The 23,003-nt window shown below is 40.0% G+C and overlaps 1 protein-coding gene across 4 annotated transcripts in view; it reads right to left on the bottom strand.

Annotated features, from left to right (window-relative positions):
• RNASEH2B (ribonuclease H2 subunit B) overlaps positions 1-22,486 on the bottom strand; it is a 37,777-nt gene extending 15,291 nt beyond the window's left edge. For 2 of the 4 annotated variants that reach the window (XM_027674401.1, XM_027674404.1), the window contains exons 1-5: positions 22,385-22,486; positions 9,746-9,817; positions 6,767-6,874; positions 4,589-4,665; positions 2,753-2,873 (exon numbers count right to left, since the gene is read on the bottom strand). In XM_027674401.1, the coding sequence (XP_027530202.1) occupies positions 2,753-2,873; positions 4,589-4,665; positions 6,767-6,874; positions 9,746-9,817; positions 22,385-22,430 (424 nt within the window). In that variant the 5' untranslated portion in view covers positions 22,431-22,486. The remainder of the gene's footprint in view (positions 1-2,752; positions 2,874-4,588; positions 4,666-6,766; positions 6,875-9,745; positions 9,818-22,384) is intronic. The other 2 variants (XM_027674402.1, XM_027674403.1) reach the window with 2 other exon arrangements.
• Positions 22,487-23,003: the final 517 nt, after the last annotated feature.

The following is a 23,003-nucleotide window of genomic DNA, read 5'->3' as shown; positions in this document are numbered from 1 at the left end:
ACAGCATTCTCCTGGAGTAGCTGGCAGCCCATAGCTTGGACAGGTGTACTCTTTGCTGGATAAAAACCTGCCTGGATGGCCAGGCCCAGAGAGTGGTAGAGAATGGTGCCACATCCAGCTGGAGGTCAGTCACTAGCGGGATTCCCTGGGGCTCTGAACGGGGACCAGTTCTGTTTAATATCTTTACTAATGACCTGGATGAGGGGATCGAGTGCACTCTCAGTCAGTTCACAGAAGACACCAAGTTGGGCAAGAATGTTGATCTGCCTGAGGGTAGGAAAGCTCTGCAGTGAGATCTGGACAGGACGGATTGATGGATGGGCTGAGGACAACTCCATGAGTTTCAATAAGATAAAGTGCTACGTCCTGCACTTGGGTCACAACAACCCCATGCAGTGCTACAGGCTGGGGGAAGAGTGGCTTGAGATCTGCTCAGCAGAAAGGCATTGGGGCTGCTGGATATGAGTCAGCAGTGTGCCCAGGTGGCCAAGAAGGTCAATGCAATCCTAGTCTGTATCAGAAATTGTGTGGCCAGTAGGACCAGGGCAGCGATTGTCTCTCTGTACTTGGCACTGGTGAGGCCACACCTTGAATTCTGTACTCAGCTTTGGGCCCTTCACTTCAAAAAGGACACTGAGGTGCTGGAGCGAGTCCAGAGAAGGGCAATGGAGCTGGTGAAGGGTCTGGAGCACAAGTCTTATGAGAAGCAGCTGAGGGAACTGAGGTTGTTTAGTCTGGAGAAAAGGAGGCTCAGTGGGGACCTCTACAACTACCTGAGAGGAGTTTGTAGTGGGGTGGGGGTTGGTCTCTGCTGCCATGTCTCAACTGAAAGACAAGAGGAAATGGCCTTTAGTTGCGCCAAGCGAGTTTCAGATTAGGTATTACAAAAAATTTTTTTCACTGAAAGAGTGGTTAGGCATTGGAAGAAGTTGCCCAGGGCAGCAGTGGAGTCACCATCTCTGAAAGTGTTCAAGAGGTGGCACTTGGGGATACGGTTTAGGGGTTATAGCGATAATGGTTGGTTGGCATTTGGACTTGATGATTTTGAAGGTCTCTTCCAACCTTGATGATTCTGTGATTCTGTGCACAGAAGTTTAATAGTTCTTCTCTCACCCCTAGCTATTTAGCCAGTGTTAGACAAGTTGTAGGGCACAGCAACTGCTTAAAAATTAAAAATACTTTTTACTACAAGTACATCTCACTTCATGGGAACTCAAAAGGGGTTTTGCAGTTCAAATCCACCTGTCTTTAAGATGTTTTCTCATAAGCCAGAAATCACGAAGAAAAAGATTCTTTGGTCCAAATGATACCAAATGTAACTAAATGTTTTCTGAAGGTTCTTTCAGAAATCTAATATTATCCATAATTATGTGCTTATGGAAGCACATAATTCCAACTAACCCAGTTCCAGCAAGTGTGTAACAACAGTCTTGTTGCCCAGATTTTCTGCTCTGTTGTTACAGTGATCATTTTCAATGGAAACATATCCTGCCCTAAAGTTCAAACGCAACTGTCCTACATTGCTGCACAGGCACCATATCATACTGGAAATACTTAAACTTGTGCACCCAAATTTTTCAGGAAAACTTACAGTTTCCCCACGCCCCTCACACTTTAATGTTCTAGACAGACAGGAAGAGGTTTGGTCTTTTACTTAGTAGGCTTTTTATTCTCCCATCACCTTTCCATAGCCACTTTCCTACTACCTGTAGATCACCTAAATACTTCTTCCTATATATTATCAATAACAATGGTTGGTTTGCTTCACAAAGGCAAATTTCAAATGTTTCTAGCTTTTAATCTGTGCATCTCAACTCCTTAGAGGAGCTCTACATGCAGAAGGGTCAGACAGCTTAGCTGTTTTGCACTTGGTGGCAGATTCCTGTACCTTCTCCTGTAGGTCTCCATCTGCATGTAGGTATATTTCCATTCCCTATCAGGAAGTTAGCAGGCATAAGGAAAACGCTCTTTAAAGGACTAAATATAAAATCTGAGGTCTTGCATCTTTTGCAGGTCTGCAAACGTGCAAAAATTATGTAATGCTCCTTCCCCTTCCCTAGAAAGCACAGATTGTCCTCAATTAAAATAAAAGCCTCCATGCCAAAGGGAATTCTGAGCATATGTTGAGGAAACTACATACAGAATCGATACTTTGCTAACTTTTTCCATTTAGGTTTTCTCTCTCATACACTCATGCATCCCAATCAACTTTTCTATTTTAAAACAATTAAGTCTTTGAGCTCAAACCCACAACACAAAATTATGCAAAGCTAGAAAAGCTGTGTTTTCCTTTCTCTACAGCATATTCGCTCTTCTCCATCTTCTTCCTACTTCTTGTTTCAATCCTTTGCAAGAAAGGGTAAAATAAAGTTAAATGGACAACAGATAACTTCTCCTATGCTGGACCATCCTACACTAAATAAAGAATTCAGAGAGATGCAAAGTTCTCATCCAAAGTCAAAGAAAGTTCACAACATATACAATAATGTCTGATCAGTTTATCATTTTTATGACACCTAGCAATAAGACTGCATAAGTATTTTCCAGTTACAGCAGATAATCTGAGATCCACACATTACTATTCACAATACTGCAATGACAACTTCTAAGTCTTGGCTTCTGTTTTTAAAGTACAGCTTCATACAGCACCTTGGGTGTTTGGTAAAGCGAAAAACAGTTTTTAAATCTATCTTGTAATTAAATAACTCTAACAAAACCAGTCTTTTTTTTGCCCCCCTCCCCCTTTTTTCACCTTTTTCTTCTGTTACATGCTGTATGTACTGTTTAACATTCGCACACTTCAGCAGCAATGGGCAGCTAGGGTATTCTGGGTCTAGCACAACTTGATCAAGTGGCTGGAACTTTCCTTGCTGCTGAAAATACATCAAAGGGATTACAAAAGCATTATTATAATGTTAAGACATATATACAAGCTACACATATATAGAAATACATATGCATGCAATGGCCACAGTTTTAAAATAAAGGATTTAAAGAAGATCGTATTTTGAATGGTAACACATGACACATTCAGAAATTGATTACAAAAAGAGCTATAAATATTTAGTTTAAACCAGTAAATACCTGCAAAATGCTGAACTCTTCAAATACTGGATTTAAAAGACCAAATTTAAAACAACATGGGGAGAAACTAATGTGAAGTACAGTGGGATTTTTTGGAAGATGACATAAGACACAGTAGTCAGTGTGTGCCAATAGGGTTTTAGACCAAAACCTGTTGGATTAAACCCAGTGTCATAACTTGCACTGAAATTTTGCTTTTCCTTCCATAAAGATAAATCTCAAAGGAGCAGGGCAGCTTCTGGAACACAGTATTAACCTTTCACCTCTGCAAAGTCAATTCCAGTTTGGCCAGAGTAGGGATATAAAGTGATTTTGGCACAACTTAAATAGCCCCACGCGACAGAACCATCAAACAAATTTTGCCATTGCCAAACAATGTATAATCATTCAGCATGGTTTGGCACAACTGGTAGCCTTCCCTTTGGAAAGATCCTTTAGCGCATCAGTACAAAGACTCTGTGAGCGTCTCATCCTTAGAGAGTGCATGGTCTCAGGAGCCAAGGCTGAAGTCATTATACTGCTCAGCATGAAAAAAATCCACTTGGGTATATTGCTTTCATTATTAATTAATTCTCTTGCTAGACGGTCAGAGGCTTAAGAAAAGTAACCAACTATTGTCAAATCACAATAAAACCAAGAAAAAAATCCCAAACAAACACACAAAAAGCAAACCCAGAAAGTATTTAAGAGGTTTTTTCCTCCTTAAAAAGGAAAAGGTGCAATAACAGTGGCAAAAAGAAGGCTATGAGACACAAGAATAAAGCTGCAATAAACTCTTTCCTATAGTTAACAAACAAAGAAGGATCAACATTTCCATTTTATCTTGTGCCCTTTTTTCCACAGGCAGTTTGGAAGAAATAAATCAGTAAGTTTGCCTATGCCTTTTGATATATTTCAGAAACTTAAGTGAGGTTTTGCCACACCCATGATAAACCAATGAAGCCATTTATTAGTTGCCCAACTTTTGGGTACTTGATCATCCCACTGCTGTTCTATGATATAGCATCTCTAAAAATATTGCTTCTAAAAAGGCAATGTTTCCTTTCAAGTTCAAACTTCAAAGAGAAATGTTCTTCCTTCCTCCTCCATAGCATCTAAATTCTTCTTTCATTTTACCTTCTTTCCCAGAATGACCAATCTACTGATGCCTCAGAAAGGGCACTAGTTTGTTTTACTCTGATGTTATATCATAATTTTAAATTCAATAGTGCTGGGACAGGCTCTCACAAAAGGACAATAGAGAGTCTCTGCTTCTCTTAGAAAAGGAGGTGATTAGAGCTTGTCGGGATTGCAAGCTGACTCTTGGAATATAATTTACTGACCAAAAAACTTGATGTAAACGAAAATACTTCTACTTATTAAGATAACTCTGCTTTAAATGCAAATTAAATTTCCATTATTATGGAACCTACTCTTTGTAAAATTAACATAACTTCTGCAGAAATGAAGTCAGAAATGATGTTTTCTCTTGAGAATTCCAGTCAAAAAAATAAAGCAGGCTTACCTCCTTGTCTGCCTTTATGAGGTAGTAAAGTATCAGAAATAATGGGTCCATTGGTGTAACAAACAGCAAGCGCCCATCTAGGTGACAGACATGTAAAAGTAAGCTTAGTACCAAGGGGCACAAGATATTGACCTTTTCAGGTTTTAGGATGTTTTTTATGAGCTAAGAGAATTTTATGAGTTGAGAGAATTTTTTTTCAGTAAGTATCTCAATATTTCAATAAAATGGACAGGAAAATTCTATTTGTAATTTTATATTAAAAATACAGAGATAGCTCAATTCTCAACCCTTACAAACCAAAGCGAAAGCTCCACTTCAGGTCTTCTGGTTTCATGTACTCTGAGTTTGGCCTTCTTCTGAACTATATTAAAAACAGCAAACTGGAAACTGCCCTCTATTGGCAGATTTGGGGGTAACAGAAACTTGGTTTGGGATACCGGAGAGATTCAGTATACTCCACCTCAAACACTGGGCAAGACACCACTTTGCTGGCAGAAGAGATACAGAGGACAATAAAGAATTTCAAGAGCTAGTTAAGCTAGAGCTGTCTCTTATCTGTAAGGGAAGAATCTGCATGCAGTCTCCTAATAGAACAAAATAAAGAGATCAGAAAATATGGCTCAGTATGTTGCATTCAAAGTTACACAGAAAGGAAGAACTCGGTCTCCATCTGAAGCAGACACCTCTGCCCATCTGGAGTTCATTGCAGGACAATGGCTTAGTCAGGCTTTTTGTGTAATTGCAGATCATTGGAAACAATGGAACATCAAGGAAATTCACTAATGAGACAATAATTGACGACAATTTGACATTAATTAATGAACCAAAAGTAAATAAATGTAATCTTTTTGTTTTAAATCACATGATTAAGATAATTAAAGAAAAGGAAATCCTACTATGATGGTCCTAAAAATAACGAAAGATCATGTGGGAAGAACATGGTTTGGACAACCTGATCTCCAACCCAACATCTGTATTACTAACATGATGTGCTGTGTGAGGCAAAGCAAGCATCAGGACTACTTACAAACACGAAAGCTTTGATAATAAACTGGAAGGGAAAAAAACCCATTAGCCACTTTGTCAAAGCTTCCATTTAAATGTTTTCCACTGAACCTCCAGAAAGAGCTATTTTTGTTTGTTCTAAAATGTTCAAACTCATTAGAAGTGTATAAAGATCTCTACCCTTCTCTGCAGATAACAAGATGATTTGCTTTAACTGCTAACACACAGCTTTTTCATGTTAGATTCAGATTGGTCAGGCAGGACCTGCCCCTCCTAAACCCATGTTGGCTGGGTCTGATCCCCTGTCCTGACTGTTTCAGAGATGCAGCAGCTCTGACATTCAGAACAATTTTTCCCCTCTTATCTTTTAAAGAAAACTGAGGCCATGATTCCTTAAAGCAACTCTTTCCCAAGGGCCAAAATAAAGTTTAGAAAGGGAGAGGGAGAAAACAACGTGGACATAATTGGGAGCAGGGAGCAGACCTGGTCTGCTGGCTCACCTCCAAGATGGAGCAAGGAAAAGCTCACAGACATACTACTTGCATTGCTTTATGTGCCTGCAGAGGATGTTTAAAAGTTAGCACACACTTTGGGATATTACTATTAAAGAAGGCATATGTCTGGTGTGGTTGCTTTTATTTATTACTATAAATGGTCTTTTTTCTAATGAAAAGGAACAAAATAAATATACCTTAATCTCCTGAATTAATACTTATTGGTCTGTGGACATGTTGGCAGAGGAACACTACTACAATGACATCTTTACTGAAAAATGATTGTCAAAGTTGTCTAAAGTCGTTAGGTAAGTTTCCTTCTCTTTTTCAGAAAGGTGTGTAGGATCAGAGAATGTTCAGGATAGTATAGAAAAGCTCACTTCAGACAAAACACTGAAACAGCAACTTCAGACAGCAGGCCTATCCTGAGATCCCAGCACCCACACAGGGGACTACAGAGGTAATTAAAAGAAAGCAAGACCATACATTCCAACACTTGGGCAAAGCCCCCAGACCTGGTTAAATTCATATGGCAAAGGAGTCTATCAGAAGGCGGGGATATGACGTAGTATGCCTCAAACAACTCAGAAAAACACCTGTAAATTTACTAGAAGAGAGATGGAAGGTCTATGTACAAACATTAGTTAAAGCTGGGGGAAGGATACATTATGCAACTCACCTTGTTGAACAGTCTGACCTATAAACCAGGAACGACGTTCCTCTTGAAAAGCTTTTACTTCAAACAGCTGCTGAGCACCACTATTGAATAAGTAAAGGGTTGCTTCCCCTGTTGAAAAGAAATCTGGTTTGTGTTTGTAAGCTTTCATAAAAATCAAAAGAATACCGAATATGTCTGAAGAATGTGCCTTATATACATAGAGACACACAAACATACACACATTCTATATAAATTCTCTACAAAGAAAGCTCAGACAAAAAACACTATTATATACAGATGTTCATTTACCAGCTCTATAAACGAAATTGAATTTGAATCAATAAATAAGATGTGTGAATATTTCATCTTACAACACAAAGCCTTTGATCCAAACCCAAATCAAAATCACTCAAGAAATCAGCTTTTTTCTGTACTGAAGGGGGAAGGTGGAAAACAAGAAAATTCCCTCTCCTTCCATTATGTCTGTCTTCAAGATATCAGACTCTGGGTTAGGGGAACAAAAGTGGGGGTTTTTGTGCATCAAAATGAATTGCGATGACTCAGTATGGGTAGACATATCAAGTGAATAAGGAAGCTAGAAGAAGTTGCTTTGAAGTGCTTATCAGAATCTTGATAGCTTGGAAAGGAAAAGGTAAGCTTTATTTTAGGTCACCCCATAGGGCAGATCTGCCGTTTCACATTAGTTTTGGGTTACAATGAAAAGGTGACAAATACGCAGCAAAAAAGATTGGCATTTACCTTATCTAAAATGGGAAATTGCCAGAACTGAAATGTGGGTCACTGAAATGTGGTCAGCGAGTCCATTGGCTGGACTGGTCCTGTCTTGTTTATCAATCCATCTTCAAGAAACAAGAGCAACTGCAACACGGCTGTTCTGCCCAAAACACATAAATTGCACTGACTTGCAGATTATGGGCAGGCTCAGAAAAGCCTCAGTGTAAGCCCTCTAAGCTGACATCAGCACTGCTTTTCTCAGTCTGCAGACATCCCCAGGTGTGGAGGGAGGTCAGCTAAAATGGGCAGACACATCACTTCCCAAAAATTACTGATAATGCATTTTTCCCCCCTTTATCCAAAAGGCTGACCAAATGTTTAACCTCACTTAAAGATATAATTTCAGTTCTCCAATAATTTTTCTTTTGTGAAGGGAAGGAGAGGGGCAAAGAGTAGATAAAAGGCAGAGCAGAGGTTTCAATCATTACCATGTGCACTCTCAACAAGGGTCTACACCACAGTTTGATCAACATCAGACATCGAACTACTCACAGAAGTGCTGACTGAACAACTTAAGACTCCTTCCAGTAAGTGTGCTAGCCAAATCCATTGGTGAGCTACACAATCTTGGGAAAGGGACCCTTCTTACTGCCTAACTGCAGCTCCTTATTTTATGTCTTTATGTTAAAAGGATAGTCACCACAGATTCCCCACAGTATTGTTAGACAGAAACTCTAAGGGATGGAGAGAAAACGCAAGCAGCTTTGCTCACACCTTTACCAACGTCTCCTGTGGTACTTCTGAAATGCCGCCTGAATCCTAGTTTATAGTCTTTGTAAGGGATAGAAATTTTGTCTTTTTTACCTGTCTATATATAGGACCAAGTATACTTTTATTTAATTAAGTGGTTAGCATGAATTCTATAATGTGCTCAGTCCTTCAGTGCATATTTATGCAATATCTGGCATCAACAATTCATCTGTTAGACCCAAACATAAGGAAAATACATTAATAGTATGTTCTCAGTCCTTCCATTTTCAGACCCTATATTTATAATAGGCTACATAACTGAAAGTTTATGCAGGTCTATAAATAAACTCCTGTAAATTCTAAAGGAACACACCCAGGCAATCATTGCACTTTAGGTTTTACCCAGAAAACTTTTCCAAGATCTCTGATTCTACAAGGTAAACAGATCTCTTCTTACACAGAGGAAAACAAATTAACATCTACACTTTTAAAAACATTAACAAATTATAAAGCCAATATGATACAGCAGGAAATAATAACACAGGTCGAAAATAAATGTGGCTTTATATTTCTACTGTAAATCTGAGCAATTGAAAAACCGGTAAGATGATGAGTGATTTCACATTCTGTATTATTATTTTTAATTATTTTCCTCTTTCAAGAACTAGTTACTACGTTGACATTAAAATGTATCTGAAGACTTTAGTTACACACCTATATGCATGTAAATACATACAAATACAAGCACTGAATTTCGAAAAATCCCCAAAACTTAAATCTACAGAAAACAAACGAGCTTAAGCAAAGAAAAAAACCCCAGCATGAAACATATTTTTCAAACAAAATATGTTAACCCTAACAAAGGTTTACTGCAAGTTTCTGTTGCAGTACCTCATATTCCAAATATTAATTACTCACATAGTAATAAAAAATCTTTGACAAAAACAACAATCTGACCAGAAGAAAGTAACTGTGGAATGGTGGTGTCCTGTATTGCCTGCATGTGTTGGTCTTCCCAATGTATTTTGAATTCAAACTGCCTCATCCTTGATTAAGGAGAAAACAGACACCATGACTTGGACCAGGTAAAGAAAATTAGATTTAAAAACGAACAGACTCAAAAAGCTTGGTAAGTATAACTGAATTCCAACTCTATTCATTTTATAGCATAAGATGAATGCTATCAAGCCTAAATTGGGTTTAAAAAAAGTGCCCAGATTCAACACCCAACACTGTAAACTCCCCAAAACTAATGTACTTAAAAACAGAACTTAAAATACACACCTTTTCTGTGCTGCCAATATTCCTGATGAATAAACAGTTCAACCAATTAAAATTATAAAAGAAATCCTAAATGTTTGCATAGCATTAACTATCTGGCATCACCAGCAGTATCTTTGGCACATAAGACTTGTACGATCATCGTTATTTCAGCTTTTCAAAATATGAATCTTTCGGTGGTGGAGCAAATCAACCAGAATATTAACTCGCTCATGTCACAATTCCAGAACTTGCCTGTGCTTGGATTGCGCAGCTTTGTAAACACGGGTTCACTGTCGGATGTCTTAGGGGGGTCAATAGCAGCCTCTGTAGGGGGAGAGAAAAAAGTTGTGAACTTATAAATTGTGAAGTATTTCACATCTGCTTCTTCAAGACATTCAGAATGAATGGGATTGACACTTTTTGGAAACTCACATCTGCCTAAAAGTTACATGCCTCAGCCCAAATTCATCCTACTTGATCAACGCATCTAAATTATGATTCCAGACTTCCTGGCACTTTCTATCTGTCACAGGAAAGATATGCACCTGGGGATGATTTAGATTTTGAAAACCACTCCCCCCAAGAGAGCCTTCAGGCAAGAGAACTCCTAAGTCTGACATCCCAGTTAAGTGAGATGAACTGATATGCTGCCCTGATTAGTCACAAAGACAAAGAGAATGCTTTGGTAAGTTAGGCCAAGCACAATGTGGACATTAAAAAAGTGCAAAAGGTAAAATACTTATGGGAAGAAACAGTGATCCTTTAAAGCTTTCAGGAAGTCAGATTATGCAGGAATTGTCTGATTACTTGTTACTTCTGTGAAAAATAGGCGCACTTGTTTATCTGTTACATATAAACTTGAAAAATCAAGAGTGCATTTAACACCCTGCATGGGAAAAAAAGATGAGAGAATACACCACCTCTGGCTTTAGCCTCAGACAGTTGTTCTCTTTTCTGTGTCTGAGTAAAAAGAAGATGCAAAGCAGAACCCTGAAAGTATAATTTCTCAGTGAAACTGAAAAAAAAGGAAACGGCTACCACAAGGACTCTGGTTCAAGTATGAAACAACATCTATAAGGATCTCCAGTTAATTATGTTCTATCCAAGTTCTCTTTGTAGGGAAAAGCTAACTTATATTTATGAAAACAACTTCCCACATCTCAGTGAAGAGCACCATGACAGCATCATCTTTCTTAGCTTGAACACTGCCAGTTCTGTCCCAATTTCTTTCATACAGGCATTCATCAGAGCAAGGAAAATTACTAAAACATTTCACATAGGAAATCAGTATCCAGAACCCAGAGAATGGACTGACAGGGATCAGGCTGAGGTTTGCATTATGGTGCTGCTGGGGAAAGTGGGGAGGAGCAGTAGAGGCAGGCTGAATGACTGTTCAAAGGAAGAGAACTGCCATATTGTCCTTCTCGTTTCAGCAACATGCAGCAGTTTGGGGAGAGGGAGCTAGTACAGTTATGTTCTATGGCAAACAGGGAAGTAGGAACAGTCAACCAAAAGTAGGTATCCTCCACTCTGGCTGAAAGCCCCAACACACCTGAAAAGGGCAAGTGCACTTCTCACAGGTGCCTCAGTGGCAAAAAAAGCCCCAAATAACTCTCATCCTTCACATCCACTCCTGGTTATTCAGTTGTGTCACAAACAGAAGTTGCCCAGATAAAGACATAAGCAGGACACAAAAAGCAACTGCATTTAGTGATTAAAGTGTTGGAGGATAATAGTTCTCAGAGTGGTTCAGAGAATTTAGAGTAATTTTCTTCACCTCAATTTTTAACTAAGTCTTCAGGTGGCTTGAAAAAGTGCTTCAAAAAGTTTCAATATAAGTTGAGGGATTTTAATGGAAAAAGTCCGTATTTGCTAACCAGACTTGCTTCATATGCTGATACATAAACACACGGTTGTCAAGCTACATTTGCGCTGGCAAAGGCAAACTTCAAATTTCTAGAGCTGTGTATATTTCAATTCTTGACCGCAGTTTAACATTAGTGTATTTTTTGTTACTTTTGAAAACACTGAAGTGATTAATGATAGTGAAAGAAACACACTGCATGTGTTTACTTTGATGTGTTTCACATGAACATGCTAAAATATACACACTAAATGTGAGTTTCAAAATTTAAAACAAAAAGCAAAACAAAAAACCCCCAAAGGAACTTTCAGCGCTCACTTGCTCTGCTTTCTTCATGCAGATTTATGAACACTGGGAATGAGTCCAGCTGAGCCCTAAGCTGCATCTTGTATAATGTGAACAATTATGTCGACAATCCTTCCTCATTTGCTGTTTCTTATGAAGCTCACATCTTTATTCTGTTGAGATGTTCGCTTCCTAACCTTCTAGTACCACACTGAATTCATCTATCTCTGCTAAGCCTGGGAGACACCTGTAGGTAGGGAACGCTCAGTGTAACAAACCCAAGGGATACAGTGTCCCTTCTCTTCCTCATCAATCCTCTGCCTTCCCAACCCAGAAAACAGCCCTCCATCATCCAAGCCTGTCCCATGCTATCCCAGGCTCAGCACCATCTGCTCTGCTTGGCCCTGCAGCTGCCTGGGCTCAATCAGAAGCTCTTCCCCACGTGAAGAGCAGCACAGCTCGGCCAGTTTGGTTCTTTGGTCCTCCCCAAGCTCCAAGGGGTTCACCACTGCCCAGAGGACAGCAGGGAACAAACCCCAATAAACAGTCCGAGTTGCAGGCTTCAGTCTCAGCATTTCATGCTGATAGGATTAGAGTATATTCTCCACACAGCTGCCACAGAGCATGGTACACCTGAAGGGACATGCACACAGGAAGAAAGGAAGGACTGGTCAAAGGCAAAAGCGTTTTCTGTGAGTTTCTTTAACCTTCAGTTTCCTCAAAATGTAGACAATATCCCACTCCATTTCCAGGGGCATCTGAAAAATATTTCTGTTCTAGACTGGCTTTACTATATGTCAAGTTGGCAGATTAAAAAAAGAGGCAATTGGGAGAATGCCTGCTTGGAAAACTGGATGCAATATTAACATGGCCTTAAGGGCAAAGAAGGCCCTATTTATCTGAATTTAAACACTTCATGACTAGAAAAATGCTGAGCAAAGGATTTTTGACATTAGATGTCTAAACCTAACTTGTGTGTGTTCTGGCCTTTGGCCAGGAAAGGTAACTGGACTTCTTTAATGCCATTACATTTATCAGTCCTTGTATTTCAGCAAGGATCTCTTATATCTAATAAATACAGACTTCTTAAAAAGCAGTACTGTAGCCATTTTCTAGCAAAACTAAGAGTTAAGCTAGGTCTTTCTTTTTTTTTTCTTTTTTTCAGTTTTAAGGTTCATGTCCAGATAAGAAATTATCATACAGAAAATAAGCAGACAAAAGGGACATTACAGGAAGACGTTCTTTGTTAAATCCTAAAGGAAAACATTAGATGATTGCCACTATGCTTATTACAACAGTTCCCACAGCTCAACCCTGAGAAACATGTTCATCTACAAGAATAACTAGGGAGAAAGGTAAGACCTTTCAGATTGAATAGTAAATTCTTTACCAACAGTCCTGAAACTTAGAGCTGCAGGTGACACACAGTCAGTACAGGTCAACTTACTAATATGTGCCAGTACAGCACACTTTTCTTCTAGGACAACATACACTACAATGATATAAAAAACTGACAGAAGGATACAGAGGTGTTCAATTAATCCTGTCTCAAGGAAGCATCTCAATCAGCAAACCACTCTTTAAATTGCCTGGGAAGACACATGACAGACACTTCCAGGAGGCAGCTGAACCCCCCTAAAGCATAATTCTACCTATATCATCCCCTGCAAATGTATGCCTCTGCCTACATGGAGCTCACAGACACCTCCAGCAATGCAGGATGAATCCAGTTCCACTACAGCTATACCAGAGGAGGGAGATCTGAGGTAAGCACAATGCAGGACAATTAAATTCCAACACTGGGCCAGTAAGTATGTCCACTTTGCTGAAGTTACAGTCTACTGTTCATTCACAATTAACCAGATCATTCAAAGTCCTTCTAAAAACGTGGGTGATGTACCTATCGGTTTGGAATCTACAGACAGATCCTCAGAGTCCTGAAGTTGAGCTGAAGAGACTGTAGAAGCTTAAATGAAGCTTTCCATTACAGAAAAGGAGAAAAGCCTATTGTATTTCATGGAGGTCAGACACACAACCAGGCAAATTCTATAAAATATATAAACAGAACAAAGTGAAAATGAACCAGCTGGCAAAGGATTTCTGGCAATAATCTCTTCCACAATGGAGAGATATTAGGCACTAATGAATCTGGCCATTAAAACCAAAAAAGTGTTAGCTGGTACAGCAACATGAATAAATTGAAAAGCGACATAAAACTCCCACTAACGTCTATGAAACTGTTACGGATGATGCAAAGCCTATTCACCTTTTAAAAAAAATGCCTACAGAATACTATATATAACAAACTAATATCAAGTTATATGGAATTCCCATGCAAAAAGCTGCCAGCCAAGCAAGCAAAAGGCTGTAAATATCTGTCAATTGCGTAAGAGGAAAAAACCCTCTGAGAGCACAAATTTCCCAACCACCATCACCCCGCAAAAAAACAGGATTATTTAAGTCTGGAAATATAAAGTTAAGATTTCATTTAAAAACAGATATTAAACCATACGTCACCTACACCAGTCTTTTCCATTCCCTTCTTAACTTCTAACTATGCATGAAAGGTGTGTCAGATGGAGACGTTATGATGGAGTCCATTAAACAGACATTTTATGGAAGACTTTAAACTATGTACCCTAAGGGTACAGACAGGTTAAAGCTAATAAACATTTTATTTGTGCTCTTTTTAGAATCTCAACCCTGAAGTAAGTGGCTTTAATTCAGTGCCTGTGTGCTTTGTCATGCAGCATGATCTGAAAAAAGCCCAGCGAAAATTGATCAATAAATCCAGTACTTTGTATCACTCAAATTTTTGACAACTTTTGTAAGTTACAAGGTATATGTTACAACTATAAGCATAACAAATGAATTCAGGTATGCATAGATTCAGGACATAGTTTCACGAAGGGCTTCAAATGAGCAAAGATCACAGGTCATTGAAAAGCACTGTCCTGGGGTCCCCAACTCTGCTCCCTTCTTGTGCAGCTCTGCTGCTTCTTTCCACCAAAACTAGCAATCTTGTGGTCCCACAGCAAGTCAGTTTGATTCACTGATCCAGCTTTGAAATAACCAGTTACAATGAAGAAGTAATAATTTTCAACCAGATCAGTAAGCTATTCTCATTCACCATACATGATCACCAGATCAAGGGACAGAAGCCATGGCAGGAGCAGATGGCATAGAATATAACCTACTCCATTGGTGATACTTGGTGTCTTTGGCCGGTGTATGCTAATTAGAAAACAAGACTGTATGTGACTTTACAGCGGTGAGAAAGCAGATGAGCCACAAGACCACACTGTTGCTTCCTTGGCTCACAATACTCCCAGGGGAGTATTGAACAGCACACAGCTCGGAGTTCACCTCTGTTCACCTCTGCAAACAGCCTATTTTGCAGGTGCTTACATAGTGGGTATGGCTCTGCACTTGAACACAACTGATTTTTGAAAATATCTTAGTTGTTACTCAGTTACGTAAACTTGATGTTATCTCACCACCTTACTCCTTTCTTGACCATACATAGCAGTAACTTCAGTAAGGGGACTTTTGCCAGGCCTGTTGTAAAAGACAGAATGGTTATCAGCTTGGTAATTTATTACTTGGTGCCCTAAGGAAATAATGTTTAATGTGACATAATTTTCACCCCTTGGAAGTCTTTCTGGCTCTCACTTCACCTGAAAATTCTACAATAAACACAATGATATCTAAAAATAGCACTGCTTTCTATCTTGAGCACAACTTCACACAGAAATGCTACTAGACAGTTTGAATATCTTTTGCTCCAGGACACAGCCATGCAATACAACTAAATTTTAAGACTTATGCCTGAGAGCATCTTTTGGCTTCCCCTTATGCTGGCACAGTTCACTTAGGCCAAAAAAACACATGTTCATGGACTCACTGGCAGCAATGGACGGTATTAATTCATGCATTACTGAAGTTTAGATGCTTGGCAGAGCATGCAGATTTTCAGCTGAATAAAACAGAGGTCAATCTTGAGAAGTTCAAGAACTGGTTATCACTTGAAAGGATAAAAACTACAGACTTCCCTTCTCAATATTTATAGGGTCAACACTGGTGCAGCTGTATTACTGGCTGAATCAGCCCTATTCTCATGGCCAGAGAGGCCTAAGTTGGCATAAGATGCTCTCTTCCAAGCCAAATGGAAGAAAGCAGAAGTAGGAGATGGTGTTACACATTAAAACATCTCTTTTCAGTTATTTTATTTGCTATGCTTCCTTCTGGCTCCCTACCTTGTCAGTTATATCTGCTTTATTCACAGCTGAGCTCAGCATGCCTTTTAGGAGATGACATGTAAGAAATAGTGCAAATTACCTGCAGGCAAAAGGCTTTGTTCAGGAGATGCAAATAGCAATTTAGGGGGAGGTTAAGTGAAATATGCCCACAGAGTGCTAACTTCTAAAATAAGCATATCTGCATTCACCTTATTAAAAAGGTATATAAACATGTGTGCATATTTTATATAATCTTTCTGATGTTTTTACTCAGTTGTTTAAAAAAGGTACATATTTGCATACTGTAAACATTATTTCCGAGTTCATTACCTAAATTATTCTGTAAGTATTAATGTTCAACTACCTAACAGCCCCGTAGTGTGATTTATTTTGTAGCAGATATATTGAATTGTTTTTTAAATACTAAATAAAAGCATGTATCAAAGTGCAACGTGCAAGAATGGAAAAACAAGTTAATGCGAAACCTGTCTACTTCTGATTTAAAGCAAACTACTTTCACACATTAAGTATTCCACAGCTTCTTTTGCTATGACATCTTCTCTCACTATGACCCAAAATTTTCAAGTCAAATGCTTCCTGTGTTATTGCACAGAGACAAAAGTTCCTTAGTCTCAATTGAAAGGACGGAGGATTAATTTAACGTGTGTTGATGCCCTATGGTTTGGCATCACAGTCCCATTTATTTCTGCCTCCATTTGACTTTTGGCATATATGAGATTTGTTCAAACAATTTGCCAAGTCTAATGTGAAACTGCTCCTTCTATTTTTGAATAAGTAATTCTGTTAAATTTCCCTCCTCCCTTGCAACTCTTCCAGTTCTATTCATATGGCAGTTCCCATAAAACAATAAAAAAGCTAATCAATTTACTGTTTAAGAACACAGCAGACTGAAAAAATGTGGTCAGCTAAACCTGTCTAGTTCAGAAAAATAAAAGTTGAAAATAATTTTCAGCATGCAGTTAACCCTTACTTATTTTCCAAATACAAACACAGAACAAAATAAATAAGGCAGTCTTAACTTTAGGTGCAGAGTGGAACACCAGACTTAGAACACTGCCTTCAATTCCTCACCTCTTTGCTAAAACCAGTGAAGGATATAAATAGTTGCAGTTCTGACATAACATGAGGAAGCGTACTGAAAAAGAGACTGTCCTTCACACCAATCTGTTAAGCAGCTAGTGTGATTTTGGTAAGATTGGTTTGAAGCCATTATGTAAGAATGTTTATCTATTACACTGAGCCCAGATCAGATCTATGTCACATATGGTGACTTTACCACAGTATTTGAGGGTTTTCCAAAGCCCAGCCCTTATATTTAGATAGCCCTACAATTACATGGGGTCTCAGAATTATTTCTCAGTCTAGAAAATAATTTCTAGTTCTTATGATTTTCAGAGAAAACATTAAAAATGGTTGTTCCATGGACCCAGCTCAAAGGGCAAGTAGAAATTTCCTATATGCACATAAAAAAACCCCACAACCCTCATTGATTCGGGCAGTAGGATCCTTTTTTAAAAGTACATGGATACTCGGTAAATACAGACAGAATCTGCTCTACTAAAGCACATCTGAGCAACTTTCTACATGTGAGATGGCCAGGTTTTAATCCCCAAGAGCTATTTCTCTTCCCTTGTACCTGTTCAGTAGCTAGACCAACAAGAGAAAGCCTGCACAGGAATTTTTACATTCTCAAGGGCAAAGGCGGGTTTGGATATCTGGGTAATATAATAGCCCTGATTATCCAGCTACCACTAGAAATCCAGAAAAGCACAATCTGAAAACTCGGCCATCCACCAAAGAAGTCCATGTGAAACCTTCAGGACTTATTAGCACTTTGGTGTCTCTGTACCATGATTCCTCCAGAACTCCAGATTCAAGAGGTCTTCTTAACCATCGACATCAACTACTCCGCACAAAGCAAGTTCAGATCTAGATTTCCAGCCAAGCTAATAAAATCTCCTGGAATGTGGAGCACAGAAACACCCAAACGGGTCTACACAGAGCCAGCTTGGTCTATCAGGACTTATTAGTTCAGACACTGCCTGAAAGCAGCTGCACCAAAAAGCTCATTCTGGAAATAGCAGAAATGTGTTAACATGGCACAGCACTTGAACTAATAAACTGTTACTTCTGAGCTGAGTCTGCCCCAGGCTAAATCTGGTGCCTGTAAATCCACTCCATAGTTAATCTGCAACTGGAGAAACTGCCCAAAGAGTTTACTCTATTTCAAGCCTAACATGCACAGCTCTACCCCTACAAACATGCCCAAGTTTCTGTCCTCATCACCTCCCTCCATATGACCAATCCCCGTATCTATCCTCTTCCTGTTTGTTCATTGTTTACAATCTTGAATATTCACATCCATTTCTCAACCTTCCTTTAAATGTCCACAATAAGGCTGCACAATGTATATCAGTGGCTTCCAGTCTTTCTGGAGCGATTAACATGGTTATCACCTTCTTCTCATCCTACCTTCTCAACCAGATCAACACTTCCTAACAATTCTCCCCTGACTTCTAGCTTCCCTCTTTGTCCTGCCTTTCGTGGTTCAATCCCTAACAAAGGAACCATTATGCTTATAAAAACGAAAGAAAAATATGATTGTATTGGCATATCAAATTGTCCTGTCTCTCCCCCGGGCAGATGGAGCTCGTCAGCCCTGTGAGGCCATCCATCTATGAGAAGGTCACTCTAAACAAACCTACGTCCTGAGGACCTCACTGCCATTGTCCAAGCTTGCTTGGCCCCGGCAGATGAACCTTAGGATTAAAGGGTGGGCTCAGTTCAGCGCAGGCTGTGTCTCACCTAAAAAATCCATTGCGCAGGCTTGAAAGGTAAAAGACCTTTCCCAAAATCTTCGTTCGCGAAGACTGGCCATACTATACTATGCTATGGAAAAAAAAGTAAGTATCAGCAGAAACATCATCACAAGAGGTGTCATCAAGCCAAGGGCCGGCTACTACTTCTAAAGGTAAAATTTGCTATCTCATCTAGAAGTTTCTTAGCAGTTAGCCCAGATATGATCTGAGGCTCTCCTTTTCACTTCCTACTTGGAATTCTCTTGTGTGATTCTCTCATGTCAAACAGCCAGAGTGTCTTGGTGTGGCAAAGAGCTGGTGAGGGCAAAGACTGTCATTAGCCTGTTGATAAGAACAGTAAACGAGGAAAGACTGCCAAAGGAAAGAATGAAGGGAGGCAAAGACTGATTGAAATGGAGCACAGGGAGACTGGCCTGCTGATGGAATATCAGCTCTGTCTTTCAGCTCAGTCAACTCTGCTTCCCCTCCCCAGCCTCACCCACCTCTACAATCCGTGCAAAGCAACTGCTGAGCATGTGGTTTGTAGCTCTGTCCCACCATGTGTAGGCATGAGATGGACACTAATGATCAAAGTTTTACAGTACTGGAAATATGACAGAGTTAATCACTTGCTAGAGAAATAACAGTCTGACTCTCTAGAACAGTTCAAGAGGGCTGAGATAACACACATCATTGGTAAAACAATAACTCTGACTGCATTTATTCCTCTAACCAGAATCATGACTTTAACAAAAAATATAGGCAGTTTTACCTGACAGAGAAGATTCCTTGCTTGTTTCCAGAACACCAGGATCAATATAAAAATTACAAAATCAGAAACAAAACTGAAATGTATCTCCTCAGTCATCATATATGCTCTGAACAGCACAGCAGCAATTTATTGTCTATGCAATATGTGTACAGATGTGTATTGAAACAAGGAAGTTAGTAATAGTTTTCTAACCTTCAATACTAAAGCAAACATAGTCTGCTCACTTCCTATGGCAATCAGGAAATTAAATCTTCCTGCTTTTTAGCTGCCATGTTCCAGATACCAATCCCATGCTGTCAGTTGCTGAAGTCTAAATAAGAAGGTCTCTCCTTTGTCTTACATATGCTTTTCACAGCTAAGTGTTTCTACATGTCACACAAACAGTAAAACCACGGTCAGATGGATTCTCAGAACAACGCATTAACTAAGGAATCAGAGCAATACATGCATTGTCACTCAGAACTCCAGCTGTATCTTTGCCTTGTTATAGGAAGTTGCCATTGAACCTCTAGAAGTCTGAATGATTGACAAATAAGATGATACTGATACTTAAGAAAGCAAGTTTCAGTTCCAGTTGTTTCACTTCCGTACTTCTTACAGACCTCAATCTTTTTTAGACTATGGTATCTAGTCTCTTTATAGAACTAGTCACCATCCTAATCCATACAGGAACTTTTAAGATATCACAATCAAAGCAAGATGAACAGCATATATCCAAGTGGAGATGTTATTAGGTTGCGTGGGATGGTATATATTATCAACGTTACACACTGTTCTAGGACACAGACTACACAAGTGACTAGTTCAAACTAACTTAAGCACTTGAAACCTGGATCTTAGAAAGTATCTTTATTTCAAGAAAAGTTTTGGAGCTTCTTACACAGAATGAAATCACACCTTGCTCCTTCCTCCCACTACGCATAGGATAATGGCCGCAGATACAAGAACAGGCTATTTACAAGCAGAAGGTACTGGTGGATTAGTAACAAACGGCATTAAACTCACATCGAGAAGCAGATCCTGGACTTATTTAAACCAGGTTTTTTTATATATGTTAGGTAGCATAATGCCATGTGGGTATTACGAAGATTGTCATAAAAAATGAATTTTACAGTAAAAGAAAAGGCATTTTCATTATAAACCCAACTGCATCCATCTTCATTCCTAAAAGTAATCAGGTCTTCCTATTACATGTTCTGCTAAATGACCAATGAAAAATTTCTGAGATAGATTCAACAAAGCAGTTAAGCAATGCAAAACTTTGAAAAGTGATACATTAACTTTAAACACCTCTTTTGGTTAAAACCAAACTAAAATCATTAAATATTTCATTTCAGCAGTCCTTTCCATATGACTGGCAAGTCTCATCAACTGTGGAGTTTTGAATTTATCAGCCACAGACTTTTTTAAAAATCACTATGTGCTCTGAGGTTCAACTAAGGCTTAATAAACTTTCTTACAGGTCTGGAGTACTATATAAATTTTGTCAGAGCTGTGCTGCATAATTGGTAATACAAACTGTCTGGCTTCATGAAAGTTACAAGCTCTGGCTCCAATCCTGCAAACACTTACTGAAGAATTTAACTCACTGCACAGAATTGACTACTCATGCATAAGCTAAGCATATTTGTAAATATTTGCACAGTATGGACATCTGTTGGCACAGTCAGTCATCTGATACAAGATTCAGCTTTAAATCCTAGTCTGCATAGGCTCAATATTAAAAAAAGGAATTCCTCACTCTATAAATTCTTTTCTTAAGCATCAAGCATGTCAGATACCAAAGGGTGGAACTGAAAAGTTAAAACCAGAGGAAGAGAGGAATTAGTGAAATCATGACAATTGCTTCTGTTTTTCATTTAACTAGAGAAGACTGGTTTCTCATGGATGCATGTCTCAAGATTGAGCTCCTGCCTTATTTTCAGCTTTTGCTGAACTAAGCTTTTGCTATACACTTCCTTCAGTCGTGCCATTGATAGCATTTCTCACACCATCACAGGCAAAGCTCATAGAATTATTCCAAAGAGCTCCTCCTTTTTATCATGTTTGGTTATTAACACTTGTAAGTTTTGGGTGGCCTAAGGAATAGCCACAGTACAAAGCTGGGCCACAGATAATTGTGGAAGTTGCATTTCCTTAGAAAACCAAACTATTATCTCCTTCCTCCTAGTGTCTTGAAGTTTGAGCATAAACTGTTTCACTCATCTTCTTTAGCAGCAAAACAATTCTTGATCTGTGAGTTTAAAACCTGATACTAGGCAGAAATACATGTAAAGGAGCAAAGGTATCCTCCCATTTATTCAGCACTGCGTGGGAGAGACAAAACCTGCAGTGTTTAAGGCCTTGTGTGTATTGCACCTGCGGAGCTGCCGTGTGGAGCTCTGCTTCTTCAGCCTAGAGAGCAAAAGCTGAGATCTCACTCTAGCTTAGCATTTAAGTCTCTTTTACAGCTGTGGCTTAGAGCACTAAACCGTTTCCTTCAAAAAAATGCAGGAATGGACTAAGGGGATGGAGGCAAGGTAGGCTGCCAGCTGCAGGGAGGGGACAGCGAGGCCCCACCAGGGACCTCGCTGACAAAGAGGTCTCTCCTAAAACTCTGTTCCCAGGGCTCACACACAATGCTGTTGGCACCTGGGAGCAACTGGGCCTTCTGAAAACCCTAATGACACACACAAATTAAACAGGGTCCCTGGGGAGGAGAGGGCGAGTGCTCTGCGGGGCCTGGTGTCAAAGCTGTATGAAGCCACACCCGGGGCTGGCCGCACGCAGCAGCCCGGAGACCTGCCCCAGCGCTCGGCCAAAGGCATCCGCCTCCTGCCCGAGCGACGGCACCGCCCCAGCCGGCGGGCAGAGGTCTAGAGACCGGTGCTGCGGCAGAGCCTGTCCCACCTCGGAGTGAAGCCGCTGGGTTACCTGGTGCAACGAGCACCCACTGCTCGGGGTGCTCCGCGCCCTGCATGCTCCGTGCGCACCGCGCTCCCGTCGCTCCCGCCGGAACATGGCGGGCGGGGCGGGCGCGGGAAAGGGGCGGGCGGCAGCACCGCACTGGCATGGCCGGGGCTGCGTTGCCGCTTCGCCATTTCCTCTTCCCCCGCCAGACCAAGGGAATTGGTATAAGCCTGTGCGGGCGGGACCGCGGGCGGCAAAGCTGGTGTGCCCCGCCCCTCCAGCGGGGCTGACGGACGGGGGAGTGGGAGACAGGCGGGTATTCCCCCCTGAAGGGGAAGGGAGGAGCCGGGTTTCGTAAGTGGTTGTGGTCTAAAGGAACCATAGAGGTCGGAGTGTCCGCAAACAATCAGAAAGTTTTATTAGTAAATTAAACACTTGGCATGGAAATTGGCTCGTTAGTCGCTGACCTGGTATATAAACACACGGCAATGGGTTTTGGATAAAGGGGTAGGATGTAAGGGAGAGAGGGAGAAAGGAAGAAATTAATTGAAGAGGGGGAGAGAGGGAGAAAGGAAGAGATTAATTGAAGAGGAGGAGAGAGAAAGAAAGAGAGGGGAAACAGAGATCACCAGTGCTTTTTCCA

This window comes from Neopelma chrysocephalum, unplaced genomic scaffold, assembly GCF_003984885.1.
Source record: "Neopelma chrysocephalum unplaced genomic scaffold, ASM398488v2 Primary Assembly neopelma1_25, whole genome shotgun sequence".
In the NCBI taxonomy this organism is placed as follows: domain Eukaryota; kingdom Metazoa; phylum Chordata; class Aves; order Passeriformes; family Pipridae; genus Neopelma; species Neopelma chrysocephalum.
This window is presented reverse-complemented; position numbering and strand designations above follow the sequence as displayed.